Below are 12,574 nucleotides of genomic sequence, written 5' to 3' on the forward strand. Positions count from 1 at the left end.
AGTTTTACATTTAAATCTATGACTCATTTTGAATTTTTTGTGTAAAGTCTGAGATTTAGGTTGAGACTCATTTTCTTGCATATAGAGGCTAGATATCCAAGTGCTCCAACACCAGTTACTGAAAAGACTACTCTTTTTCATTCAAATTATTTTTATACCTTTATCAAAAATCACTTGGCCATATTTGTGTGTGTCTCTGGACTCTTCTGTTCCACTAACCTATATCTATCTCTTCACAACACCACAGTCCTCATTCTGTGGCTTTATGTACAGTAGGTCTTAAAACTGGGTAGCATGATTCCTTTGTTATTGCTTTTTAATTAAGAACTGTGAAAGTAACAGTATTCAACAAAGTTGACAGCATCTACATAAAAATTTTTAGTTTCAAATTAGAATCAGTATTTTGGAAATAGGCCAGAAAAAATGCAAATATGAGGGAAAGGAACAGAAAGGAGAAAAAATTAAGTAGGAGAAAACGAAAAGGAAAAAGAAAGGAGGATGAGAGTAACACATGAAGAGATGGGAAGAGAAAAAGAGGAACAGAGAGAGGTAGGAGAATAAAAAAAAATGGCTCCCTATGCATTAGCCTCAAACCACTACAGCTGAGCAAGTGAATGCCCTCTGTAAACCATGAACACCTTCTGGGTTCTCAGTACTCACGAAGCCAGCATTAGTAGTGAGAGCAGGTCAAAGGCCAGGTATAGGCTCCAGACCCCGTACCCCATCCTGCTAAAGATCTACACTAGGCCAAACACTTTCCTTATTAAATGGCCCAAAACAATCAACTATCATATTACATACTTGTATTTTTATATAACCCATTATATTAAGTTTAAATAATCCTATATAATAAAAGCCTAATGTGCAAATTGTTCCCTCAACCGGGAGTTCAACTGGGAGATCGACCACTCGCTGTGACGTGTGCTGACCACCAGGGGGGAGGAGCAGAACATAGTGGGCGTCAGCAATGGGACGCTGGCAGCGAGTGGCAGTGGAGGCACTGTTGGCCCCGATGGGCCCCAAGCCCCGGGCTGGGACGGGGAACTGGGGGTGGGTGGCGGCAACCAACCTCCTGCGGCACCCGGGCAGGGGGCCATGACCTCTCACCAGCTACCAGGAGGCAGGGATGACGGAGACGGAGACAGAGGTACAGTGAGACTCCACCGAGCTTGCTCTCACTCCCCCTGCCACCCTCTCCCGGACGCCAGGGCTCGTGCACCAGGGAAGCCCCCATGCTTCTGTGGGTTCGGGCAGGAGCTGATCTGCACAGCTGGCTGGGAGTGAGCGCGCTGCCCACCCAGCTTCTGTATGGCACCGCTGGGCAGCCAAGAGGCCCACTCTGTACCCCAGCCCACAGCATCCAGCTGTGCTCACCGCATCTCCACATGGAGACTCAGGCACCATGACTCAGGCAGAGGAGGGTGCGCGGGGGGCCGAGGGCCCATGTGCTGCCCAGGGCCCGGAGGTCAGCTGAGACCTGCCCTTCCACACCAGATGCTCACACTTCAATCGCCGGCCAGGCCTAGGGACTGTACCCATTCACGAATTTTGTGCACTGGGCATCTAGTCCAACATAATAGTCTGTTCACATACAAATAGGGGGAGATTCCATGATCAGTATGAAATTTCTTTAACTAGAACATTCCTAGTATTTTATTTAGATAATTCAAAGAGAAAAGTGTCTGGTTTTCTGAGGATGAAATACCCACCTTGTCCACCTTACAGGGATGTCATGAAGATCAAATGAGATCACGGAAGGGAAACTGCTTCAAAAGTTAAAATTTCTTATAAAAATTCAAGATAGTGTAACTGGCTCTCCTCAGCAGAAAACTAGGGCCATGAAGTTTTGTTAAGGCACCGATGACAGCATCTGACTCAACTCTGAGGACCCTTTGGTGAAATTTAAAATTATCCGCACTAGAAGCAAATCCAGAACCTTTCTAGTCACCAGTATTCGTAACAGGAAATAACTCTGGGCACTTCTCTGCAACATCTCTTCTGATTATTATAAACAATTATGCAACAAGTTTGACACATCATAGGTGCTCTATAATTTTCATTCCTTTTTACCCAGCAAGAACTCTCAGCTGCACATGCCAGCCTTTTCATACAACTTATAAAGGCTCCTCTTCTATAAAGCCTGATATTTAGAATCATGTTCTGGAATTTCTTCACCTTATTGACTCTCCATCTATTCTCAAATCTAATCTTCCTCTAGCTCCTAATCTCCCTTGTCTGCTTTCATTATAATTTGGCTGTAGTGCTATTCAACCACGAGCAGCATTGGAAATGGGGCAGGTAGGGCAGTCTGCCCTACTCTTCCCTGGAGCACTGGCATGTAATGGTGATGATCCTGAGCACTAGTCCCAGAAGCTGTATGCATGCAACAGCTGCCTCCACACTCATTAGCTTACTCTCCAGTCAAGGCATGTGCTCCTTAACAAGTGATTTACTAGTACATGTCTACACATATTTCATCCCAGATTAACCTGAGAACATCAAACATCAGGGCTTCACTTATAGAACTTCCACTCAGGAAAAGGGAAGATTGTGAGTATTCAAGTGGTAAATAAGGAAAGAAAATACTGCTCCCTTACGACTCAAATATTCTATAAGAAAAACTGGATCATTATTTCATGAACAAATTTAATCCATGCACACTGTTTTTTAAAGGGGAAACATGGGGAAGTCTTCATATTGAAGGAACATGCCCTCACAGTCAGTGCTGGGTGGCCAGCTCCTAGAGCACGATCCTATTTTACAGTTCTGATGACTCTCAGTGCCTCATGGAACTCAACGAGAGGTGCCCAATGTAGGGTGACAATAGAACAGATTGGGAGTTGCTCATCCAGAGAAGCTTGTAGCAGTGTGCTGGCTAAACATCGATGGGGTACAAGCAATTAGAGTTTCCCAAGAAAAATGATCACTGAAGAATCCCCAATGAAGTGCAGCATGTGGAACCAGGACTAGAGTTGATGCTAATAAGCACTATGATCGCAGAACAGGCTAACATCACGCACAATCCTAATTAAAAGTTGGATCAGCAAGTCAGAAATAACTGCCAAATGGAGAAACAACTAATTGCCCAGATGACAACTTGATATCTAGAAGCTGAAGATTGCTGATGAAACTCTGTGAGGAAATTAGATTCTAAACAAATAGTAACGTCTGGTCTTGGCCTTGGCACCCTCTCCGTGCTCGTCAGCCTTTCTCAGTAGCTAGTCTTGAAGAAGCCAAAGAAATTATTGAGGTTTGAAAAAATCAGGTTTTCTCTACTCAAACCAGGTGTCCCAGTGGCCTCCAAGTGTCCTCAATAAATGTATTGTAAGAGGATTCCTTAGTTTTCTGGGGCAGGCTGCCCTACCTGCTCCATTTCCAGTGCTGCTTGCAGTTGAACAGCACTACAGCCAAATTATAATGAAAGCAGACAAGAGAGATTAGGAGCTAGAGGAAGATTAGATTTGCAAACAGATGGAGAATCAATTCCTTATTTTGATGTTGTAAAATAAAGCAATTAAGAATCCATATTCTCCATTTTTTTAAATCCCTCAGTTTCTTAGCACTTTGGTAAACCTCTCTGTAGATAACTCAACAATTCTTTTCTGAACTAGTGTGACTTCATTCCCTCTTCAGTCTTCTCCCTTTCCCTGCATCTTAGGTAGGGCCCTTCCACACCCAGCAATAACAGCCTAGTAAGTAGTGGGCATGGAAGGACAAGCAGAGAGATTATCTGGTAGTATGTCCAATCATAAGAAAGCACTGAAAGCCCTAGCCGTTTTGGCTCAGTGGATAGAGCGTTAGCCTGTGGACTGAAGGGTCCCAGGTTCGATTCCGGTCAAGGGCACATGCCCAGGTTGTGGGCTTGATCCTCAGTAGGGGGCATGCAGGAGGCAGGGTATCAATGATTCTCTCTCATCATTGATGTTTCTCTCCTTCTCTTTCTCTCTCTCTCTCTCTCTCTCTCTCTCTCTCTCTCTCTCCCCCTCTCCCTCCCCACCCCTTCCTCTCTGAAATCAATAAAAATATATTTTAAAAAAAAAGAAAGAAAGAAAGCACTGAAACAAGGAAAAATGTTTGAGGAAAAGCAGACATGCACTGCCAGGGTTAATCTGAGACATCAGGGAATTCTAGTATAATTCTTCACATGAGCCCTGAGTTCTGCTTAATGATCAGACCCACTCTGCCACTAGCTCCCTTGAATATGCACCTTCTCATTGTTCACAAAGGCTAACCCAGAGCTACTGTTTAACCTTTTCAGACCCCCTAGGACAAATACTAAGCTATGGTAGCCATCCTTGCAGGTGTGCAAAAGGCATGAAAAGATTCCTTACTCAAAAGTCACTGCAACAAAGGACTGCTATAGGGTGCTCTATGGAGTCGAGAAACATTGCAATCAGTTTTATTGTAACAACACATTGAGTTCTCCACTCAACAAACCACAGGAGAAACATCCTTCCAAGGGACAAAGTAAATTCTTTCACATAAAGAAGTTTCTGACTCGGACAGATCCATTCATCCTCCCCATGCTCCTCCCCTTCAGAGTTTACTGGTTGCTGTTACCTGTACAAGTGACCGTTGTCTTCAAAATCTTCCTGACCCCATTTGCCCTTGATATCTTCAATAACATGATTCTTCAGGAATTTTTTTAGCAGCTGCACCGTTTGTTTGCGGGTCACTTCAGGGCCAAAGTTCTGATTGTACCTCAGCAGGTCATGTAGCCAGTCCACAGCTTCAGCCGCTGTGAAGCAATGTTCGTAACTTTTGAAACGACAACGATGTTTCCGTAATGGCATCCTAGAGCGAAAAAGCTCAACAGTTTCGTTCCACTAGGAGAAAAAGGAAAGGCATTTAGTAATCAACTGATTTTTTTAAAAATATATATTTTATTGATTTTTTTACAGAGAAGAAGGGAGAGGGATAGAGAGTTAGAAACATCAATGAGAGAGAAACATCGATCAGCTGCCTCCTGCACACTCCCCACTAGGGACGTGCCCGCAACCAAGGTACATGCCCTTGACCGGAATCGAACCCGGGACCCTTGAGTCTGCAGGCCGACGCTCTATCCACTGAGCCAAACCGGCTAGGGCTGATTTTTTTTTTTTTTCAGTTTATTGCATCCAAAATATTTCAGACAACAAATGCAATTTTTCCATTTAAAAGGCTGTCTAAATAACAGACGGAGCCTTGAAATTTATGTATTTACAAGCTTCACACTCTTAAGAAGAAGTAAATTTTTAAAATGAATTTATTCAATAAATATTTACTGGAGATATTGCCATCAAGTTGTCCTATAATGTGAATTTAATAAATTTTTACATTAATAAGAAACATACGATTGAAAATAATAGTAAACTGAGATCAATATGCTTAATTCACTTCTTGGAATCCTATGTTTAATATGGCTTTACATCACTCAGCAATTATTTACTGTTTATTCCATAAAAGGCATTATATGGAGAGAGGATAAGAGGTATAGCTCCTGATGTCAAAATATGTTTTAAAATTCTGCAGAATACTTTCCTATTTAAAAACAAATCTAGGGAGTAGTAAAGAGTAAAGGTGCCCAAAGACATAGTGACAGAATATGATTTGACTTTGGGTGATGGGCACACAATGCAAAATACAGATCATGTATCATAGAAATGTACACTTGAAACCTACATAATCTTACTAACGAATGTCACCCCAATAAATTTAATTTAAAAAAGGATAATGTCTGATAGCTAGTACGTGTGTTCAATAAATAGAAAATAGAATGAAGAAATGTGCTTTTAATCTTTCTTTAAATATTTTAATTTTTACATTTATTTATCTTTATTCTTGAGGGTATTACAGATGTCCATCATTTCCTTCCCATTCCCTTCCTCCACCAGGTTCCCACCCCACCACAGGCCTTCACCACACTGTGTCCATGCACTATGCATATATGCATATAAATTCTTTGTTTAATCTCTTCTCACCACCACACTCCCCTTCCCTCTGAGAGCCATCAGTCTGTTCCATGTTTCCATGCCTCTGGGCCTATTTTGCTCGTCAGTTTATTTTGTTCATTAAATTCCACATATAAGTGAGATCATGTGATACTTGTCTTTCTCTGACTGGCTTATTTTGCTTAGCATAATACTTACTCTCCAGGTCCACAAGGCTGGTACAATATTCTCAAATCAATAAATGTGATATATTACATTAACTAAATGAAGGATAAAAATCACATGATAATATCAATAAATACAGAAAAGGCATTTAACAAAATCCAGCACCTTTTTTTTGTGTGCCAGCACCATACTATATAATAAAAGACTAATATGCAAATCGACCAAAAGGCCAAATGGCTGGTCGCTATGATGTGCACTGACCACCAGGGGGCAGATGCTCAACACAGGTGCTGCCCCTGGTGGTCAGTGCACTCCCACAGGGGGCGCACCGCTCAACCAGAAGCCAGGCTCATGGCTGGCAAGTGCTCCTGCCTCCGCAGCATCACTAAGGATGTCTGACTGCCAGCTTAGGCGGGGAGTGAGCCTAAGCCAGCAGTCAGACATCCCCCAAAGGCTCCCAGACTGCGAGAGGGCGCAGGCCGGGCTGAGGGACCCCTTCCCGAGTGCACTATTTTCATGCACCGGGCCTCTAGTTTTTTATAAAAACTCTCAGCAAAGTGGGAATAGAGGATCATATCTCAAAATAATAAAGGCCATATATGACAAACCTTCTTTAACCCCTACAGTGCCAGGGAGCACGATCGTGCTCCTCCTGTCTTTCACCAAAAGTGCCGGGAGCACTATCAAAGCTTTGAAATGGCGTCCAGTTCTAAATCTGCTTTTATTAGTGATGATGATATTGCTAAATATGTCAATGTAGTAAAGGTTTCCTTAAGTTTTTGAATATGTAACTTCATTTACTTGCGATTCATAATTTTTTTCCTAAACTGCTGTAAAATCAGCAAAAATGCCTTGGCAATTTTAGCACAGTTCCTAGGATATTGGTTGGCACTCAAAGGGTTAAATATTTTAAAAGTGTTTTCTTCTGGCTTTTCAATTTGCTTATGTGGTCTCCAGCTTTGGGAAGGTTTTGTTGTTAATGATGTTGTTCTTTAAGGAAACAAATATAATTTTTTTTTCTTTATGGTTACAGGGTTTACTCAGAAAGCTTCCCCAGCCTGAGGTATTAAAAATATTTATTAAATTTTTCTTTTAATATCATAGAGAGGGATTTTATTTTAATATTTGAAACTTCAACTGAAATTTTTTATGGTGGGAGGTAGGAGAGCTCTAACTTTATTCTCTTCCAAATGGAGAGCCAATCATGCCATCATTTTCTCACTGAATTGAAACGTTACCTTACATGTTACCTGTCTTGATTCTAAACTCTCTTTTCTGTCTCACTGATATATGTCATTCCTCTGCAATACTGTAACCTTGTAATTACAGTTAATTAATATTAAGTTTAAATCTCTGATAGGTCAAGGTGCTTATAGTCTTAAAAATTGTTTTGAATGCTCCCACTTTTACTCTTGTGTATGAGCTTTCAACTCAATGCAGTCCCGCTCAGAAAAAAAAATCTGTTGGACTTCTGATTGGATTTTATGTGTTCTCTGATAGCTGCTTTTCATTTCACACTACAAATTTTATAAGATAGCCTTATCAAAGGTTCGTTTCTTTTTTAAAAAAGAATTTAGAATTTATTTATTTTGATTTTGAATGGCACTTATCATTATGGTTTATATTTACTCAACCCAGTGTTTCACCTAGAATTTTCAAAACCTAGTGAGGACCATGGTTTCTGTATCCACTTATTTCCAAATATAATTAAACTAGAGGCCCAATGCACGAAATTCGTGAAGGGGCTCGGCCCTCGCAGCCCTAGCTGCCTCCTGGTCCCGCAGTCCCGCCCACTGGTCATTCCAGATGGTTGTTCTGGAAGGTTGTTCCGCCTTCCAGTCTAATTAGAATATTAGCTCTTTATTATATAGGATGGTTATTTGGCTACTCTGTCAACAGAGAAAAATAATTATCTTTAAATCACCATTCACACATTTTTTTTAATCCTCACCCAAGGATATTTTTCCATTGATTTTTAGAAAGAGTAGAAGAGAAAAGGAAAGACAGAGCATTGATGTGAGAGAAACACATCGACTGGGGGCCTGGGAGGAGATAGGAACCGAGGTACATGCCCTTGACTGGAATTGAACCCGGGGCCCTTCAGTCCGCATGTCAATGCTCTATCCACTGAGCCAACTGGCTAGGACCTCACTTACATTTAGGAAGAAAATGTCCTATGTCAACAAAGAACAAGATAGAGCTTAAGAATATGATCTTCTTCCATAACATATTACTAGTATATTTGAAGAGATAATCTTTATAGAAAGAGGACAGATTTGTTTTATGATTAAAAAACTATTTGTTTTATTTATTTCAGTTCCCTAATTTAAGAAATAGGGAGAACCAAGATGGCGGCATAGGTTAACGCCGGAGTTTGCTGCTTTGAACAACTACTTCAAAAGTGAAACCAAAAAACGGAAGGGACATCACCCAGAACCACAGGAACGCTGGCTGAGTGGAAGTCCTACAACTAGGAGGAAGGAGAAACGCATACGGACACTCAGAGGAGGCGCAGTGCTGAAGTCAAATTCTGAGGTGTGGAGTGCGCGGAGCGGGCTGGCGGCGGAGGGCGCGGTTGGCGTTTTCAATCAGGAGGGAGTCGCAGACTCTGAGCTCCAGATCCGGGCGAGTCTTTAGGGACCCAGACTCAAACGGGAGAAGCGGGACTGTCTGGCTTCGATCAGAGCGAGTGCAGCTTTCTCTCTGAGCTTTGCAGCGGGTGCTGGGACTCAGAGAGGCAGAGCCCCTGGGGACAGGACTGAGAGCCCCCATAACTGCTCTCTCTGGCCCACCCTGTTGATCCTGTGCGACCCGCCCCGCCCAAGCCCTGCACTGAGGCATTTGCCGGATAGCCTCAGGCAAAGGCTAGATTAGAACCTCCCTAGAGGACAGAAGTTCTCTCACTGCTGACACAGCTGATTCTCATAGCCACTTGGCCTGGAGGTCAAACCCTCCCTGGAATTAGCTACAACAATCAAGATTTAACTATAAGACTGCGAACAAAGACCACTAGGGGGTGCACCAAGGAAGCATAACAAAATGCGGAGACAAAGAAACAGGACAAAATTGTCAATGGAAGATATAGAGTTCAGAACCACACTTTTAAGGTCTCTCAAGAACTGTTTAGAAGCCGCCGATAAACTTAATGAGATCTACAAGAAAACTAATGAGACCCTCGATCTTATATTGGGGAACCAACTAGAAATTAAGCATACACGGACTGAAATAACGAATATTATACAGACTCCCGACAGCAGACGAGAGGAGCGCAAGAATCAAGTCAATGATTTGAAATGCGAGGAAGCAAAAAACACCCAACCGGAAAAGCAAAATGAAAAAAGAATCAAAAAATGCGAGGATAGTGTAAGGAGCCTCTGGGACAGCTTCAAGCATACCAACATCAGAATTATAGGGGTGCCAGAAGATGAGAGAGAGCAAGATATTGAAAACCTATTTGAAGAAATAATGACAGAAAACTTCCCCCACCTGGTGAAAGAAATGGACTTACAGGTCCAAGAAGCGCAGAGAACCCCAAACAAAAGGAATCCAAAGAGGACCACACCAAGACACATCATAATTAAAATGCCAAGAGCAAAAGATAAAGAGAGAATCTTAAAAACAGCAAGAGAAAGAAACTCAGTTACCTACAAGGGAATACCCATACGACTGTCAGCTGATTTCTCAACAGAAACTTTGCACGCCAGAAGGGAGTGGCAAGAAATATTCAAAGTGATGAATACCAAGAACCTACAACCAAGATTACTTTATCCAGCAAAGCTATCATTCAGAATTGAAGGTCAGAGAAAGAGCTTCACAGATAAGGAAAAGCTAAAGGAGTTCATCACCACCAAACCAGGATTATATGAAATGCTGAAAGGTATCCTTTAAGAAGAGGAAGAGGAAGAAAAAGGTAAAGATATAAATTATGAACAACAAATATGCATCTATCAACAAGTGAATCTAAGAATCAAGTGAATAAATAATCTGATGAACAGAATGAACTGTTGACTATAATAGAATCAGGGACATAGAAAGGGAATGGACTGACTATTCCTGGGGGGGAAAGGGGTGTGGGAGATGCGGGAAGAGACTGGACAAAAATCGTGCACCTATGGATGAGGACAGTGGGTGGGGAGTGAGGGCGGAGGGTGGGGCGAGAACTGGGAGGAGGGGAGTTATGGGGGGAAAAAAAAGAGGAACAAATGTAATAATCTGAACAATAAAGATTTAATTAAAAAAAAAGAAAAAAGAAATAAAGAGTCATACAGCACAACTGTTTTTTTTGTTTTGTTTTGTTTTTTTATTATTAGTTAAGGTATTACAAATGTGTCCTCATCCCCCCCCATTAACCCCCAACCTCCCCCCCACACACAAACTCATGCTCCCATCCCCCCGTTGTCCATGTCCATTGGTTTGGCTTATATACATGTATACAAGTCCTTCGGTTGATCTCTTCCCCTTACCCCCGCCCTCCCCTACTTTCCTTCTGGGGATTGATAGCCTGATTGCTGTTTCTCAGTCTTTGGGTCTGTCCCTTTTCATCAGTCTATGTTGTTCTCTATAATCCACAAATGAGTGAGATCATGTGGTATTTATCTTTCTCTGACTGGCTTATTTCACTTAGCATAATGCTCTCCAGTTCCATCCATGCTGTTGCAAAAGGCAAGAGTTCCTTTTTTTTACCGCAGCATAGTATTCCATTGTGTATATGTACCACAGTTTTCTAATCCACTCATCTGCTGATGGGCACTTAGGCTGTTTCCAAATCTTAGCTATGGTGAATTGCAGCACAACTGTTTTTGCTTAACATCATGAGCTAAACTACAAAATACAACACCGAGGGTTGAAATGTGCTTCCTGTTCTTTCTTCCAGAATATTTATCCCATTTCCTTCCTTCTTAGTACCAAAAATTTTATTATAGTACTACTATAATCGTATGGCACCTGGGCAGGAACTCGGAGAGAACAAAATTCTAGATCTAGTTATACTTGCCATTACTAGTAGTATGAACTTGATCAAGTCCTTTCACCCCTTTAGGTCTCAGTCAAATAAGGGAATTGAACCAGGCAATCTTTGGAGTGCATTCTAGTGCTCAGATTCAATGACAGCTTCAAGTCTTTTCAAGTTCACCAGTTGCATCAGATGATACAAATAACTCAGAATTAAGTTCAAAGAAAGGATCAATAAAAGCAATTTTCAGTAAAAGCAATCTTCTTTCTCCTCATTATTTCTCTTAAAATAATTAACTATTTATATATGAGTTACAAAAATGAAAGCTATTTTAGTAGTGATGAATAAGTTGCTAATTAACTCCCATATTCATCATGAATTGGCTTATAAATCTGTCATTTTATATTTGGCAAAAAAATTTACCTAGTCTATAAAATGATATTTTCAGATAAGACTTGTTGGTGCTTTAGAAAATGGAGCTGTATGTGGTTTGAGAAAGTATAATGTGCCATAAAAGGATCAAGTAAAGGCCTGCTCTTTGTATGCTAATGGATTTTCCAAAGCTTTTCCTGAAGATTAGGTTGAGGAGAAGGGGGAAATGGTAAACTGGGAGTGGGAGAAGGAAAGCAAAGAGAGAACTACCACAAGCTTTATGATTTACTGGGTAAAAGCTTTAAGGCACAATTGAATTTTGCTCAGGGAAACGCACCTGTAATGAAAGTGATATCACTGACAAATCAGGAATTCTCACTTAAAAAGAAATTGGGATTTTTCACATAAATGCAGTCATAATATCTGGTCTTTTGTGACTGGCTTCTTTCACTTAACATAACATTTTAAAGTTTTATGTATGTTATATCATGTCCTGGTATTTTGTTTCTTTATATTGGTGAATTATAGTCTAGTGTATGGGTATACTACATTTTGTTTACCCATCCATCAGCTGATAAATATTTGGGTTGTTTCCAGTTTGGGGCACTTATGAATATTATGTACAACATTTGGTGTGAACATGTTTCCATTTCTCTTGGGTATGTACCTACAAGTGGAACTTTTGGGTCATATGGTAACTCTATGATTTAACATGTTGAGGAACTGCCAAAACATTTTCCAGCCCTCCCTGGTTTGGCTCAGTGGATAGAGCATTGGCCTGAGTACTGAAGGGTCCCAGGTTTGATTCCGGTCAAGGACATGTACCTTGGTTGCAGGCACATCCCCAGTAGGAGGTGTTCAGGAGGCAGCTGATCAATGTTTCTCTCTCATTGATATTTCTAACTCTCTAGCCCTCCCCCTTCCTGTCTGTAAAACATCAATAAAAATATATTTTTTAAAAAAAAAAGAAAGAAATTGGCTACTGTTCCTGTGTTTTCAAAATCTTAGTTTAAGATTAAGTTTCTCAAATAGAATAAAGTTTGAACTGAACTATCTGGAAATTCTGGTGAAACTGAGGTGTTTTCATTAATTATTCATATAATTTAATTTTCTGCTTAACTTTATTCATTTTGGCTAACCTAGGCTTGAATATCAC

At 41.0% G+C, this 12,574-nt stretch overlaps 1 protein-coding gene across 4 annotated transcripts in view; it reads right to left on the minus strand.

Annotated features, from left to right (window-relative positions):
• DEPDC1B (DEP domain containing 1B) overlaps nt 1–12,574 on the minus strand; it is a 91,749-nt gene that overhangs the window by 48,370 nt on the left and 30,805 nt on the right. For all 4 annotated transcript variants that reach the window (XM_036307771.1, XM_036307772.1, XM_036307770.1 and 1 more), the window contains exon 2: nt 4,561–4,826. In XM_036307771.1, the coding sequence (XP_036163664.1) occupies nt 4,561–4,793 (233 nt within the window). In that variant the 5' untranslated portion in view covers nt 4,794–4,826. The remainder of the gene's footprint in view (nt 1–4,560; nt 4,827–12,574) is intronic.

This window comes from Myotis myotis, unplaced genomic scaffold, assembly GCF_014108235.1.
Source record: "Myotis myotis isolate mMyoMyo1 unplaced genomic scaffold, mMyoMyo1.p scaffold_m19_p_5, whole genome shotgun sequence".
Taxonomy (NCBI): Eukaryota; Metazoa; Chordata; class Mammalia; order Chiroptera; family Vespertilionidae; genus Myotis; species Myotis myotis.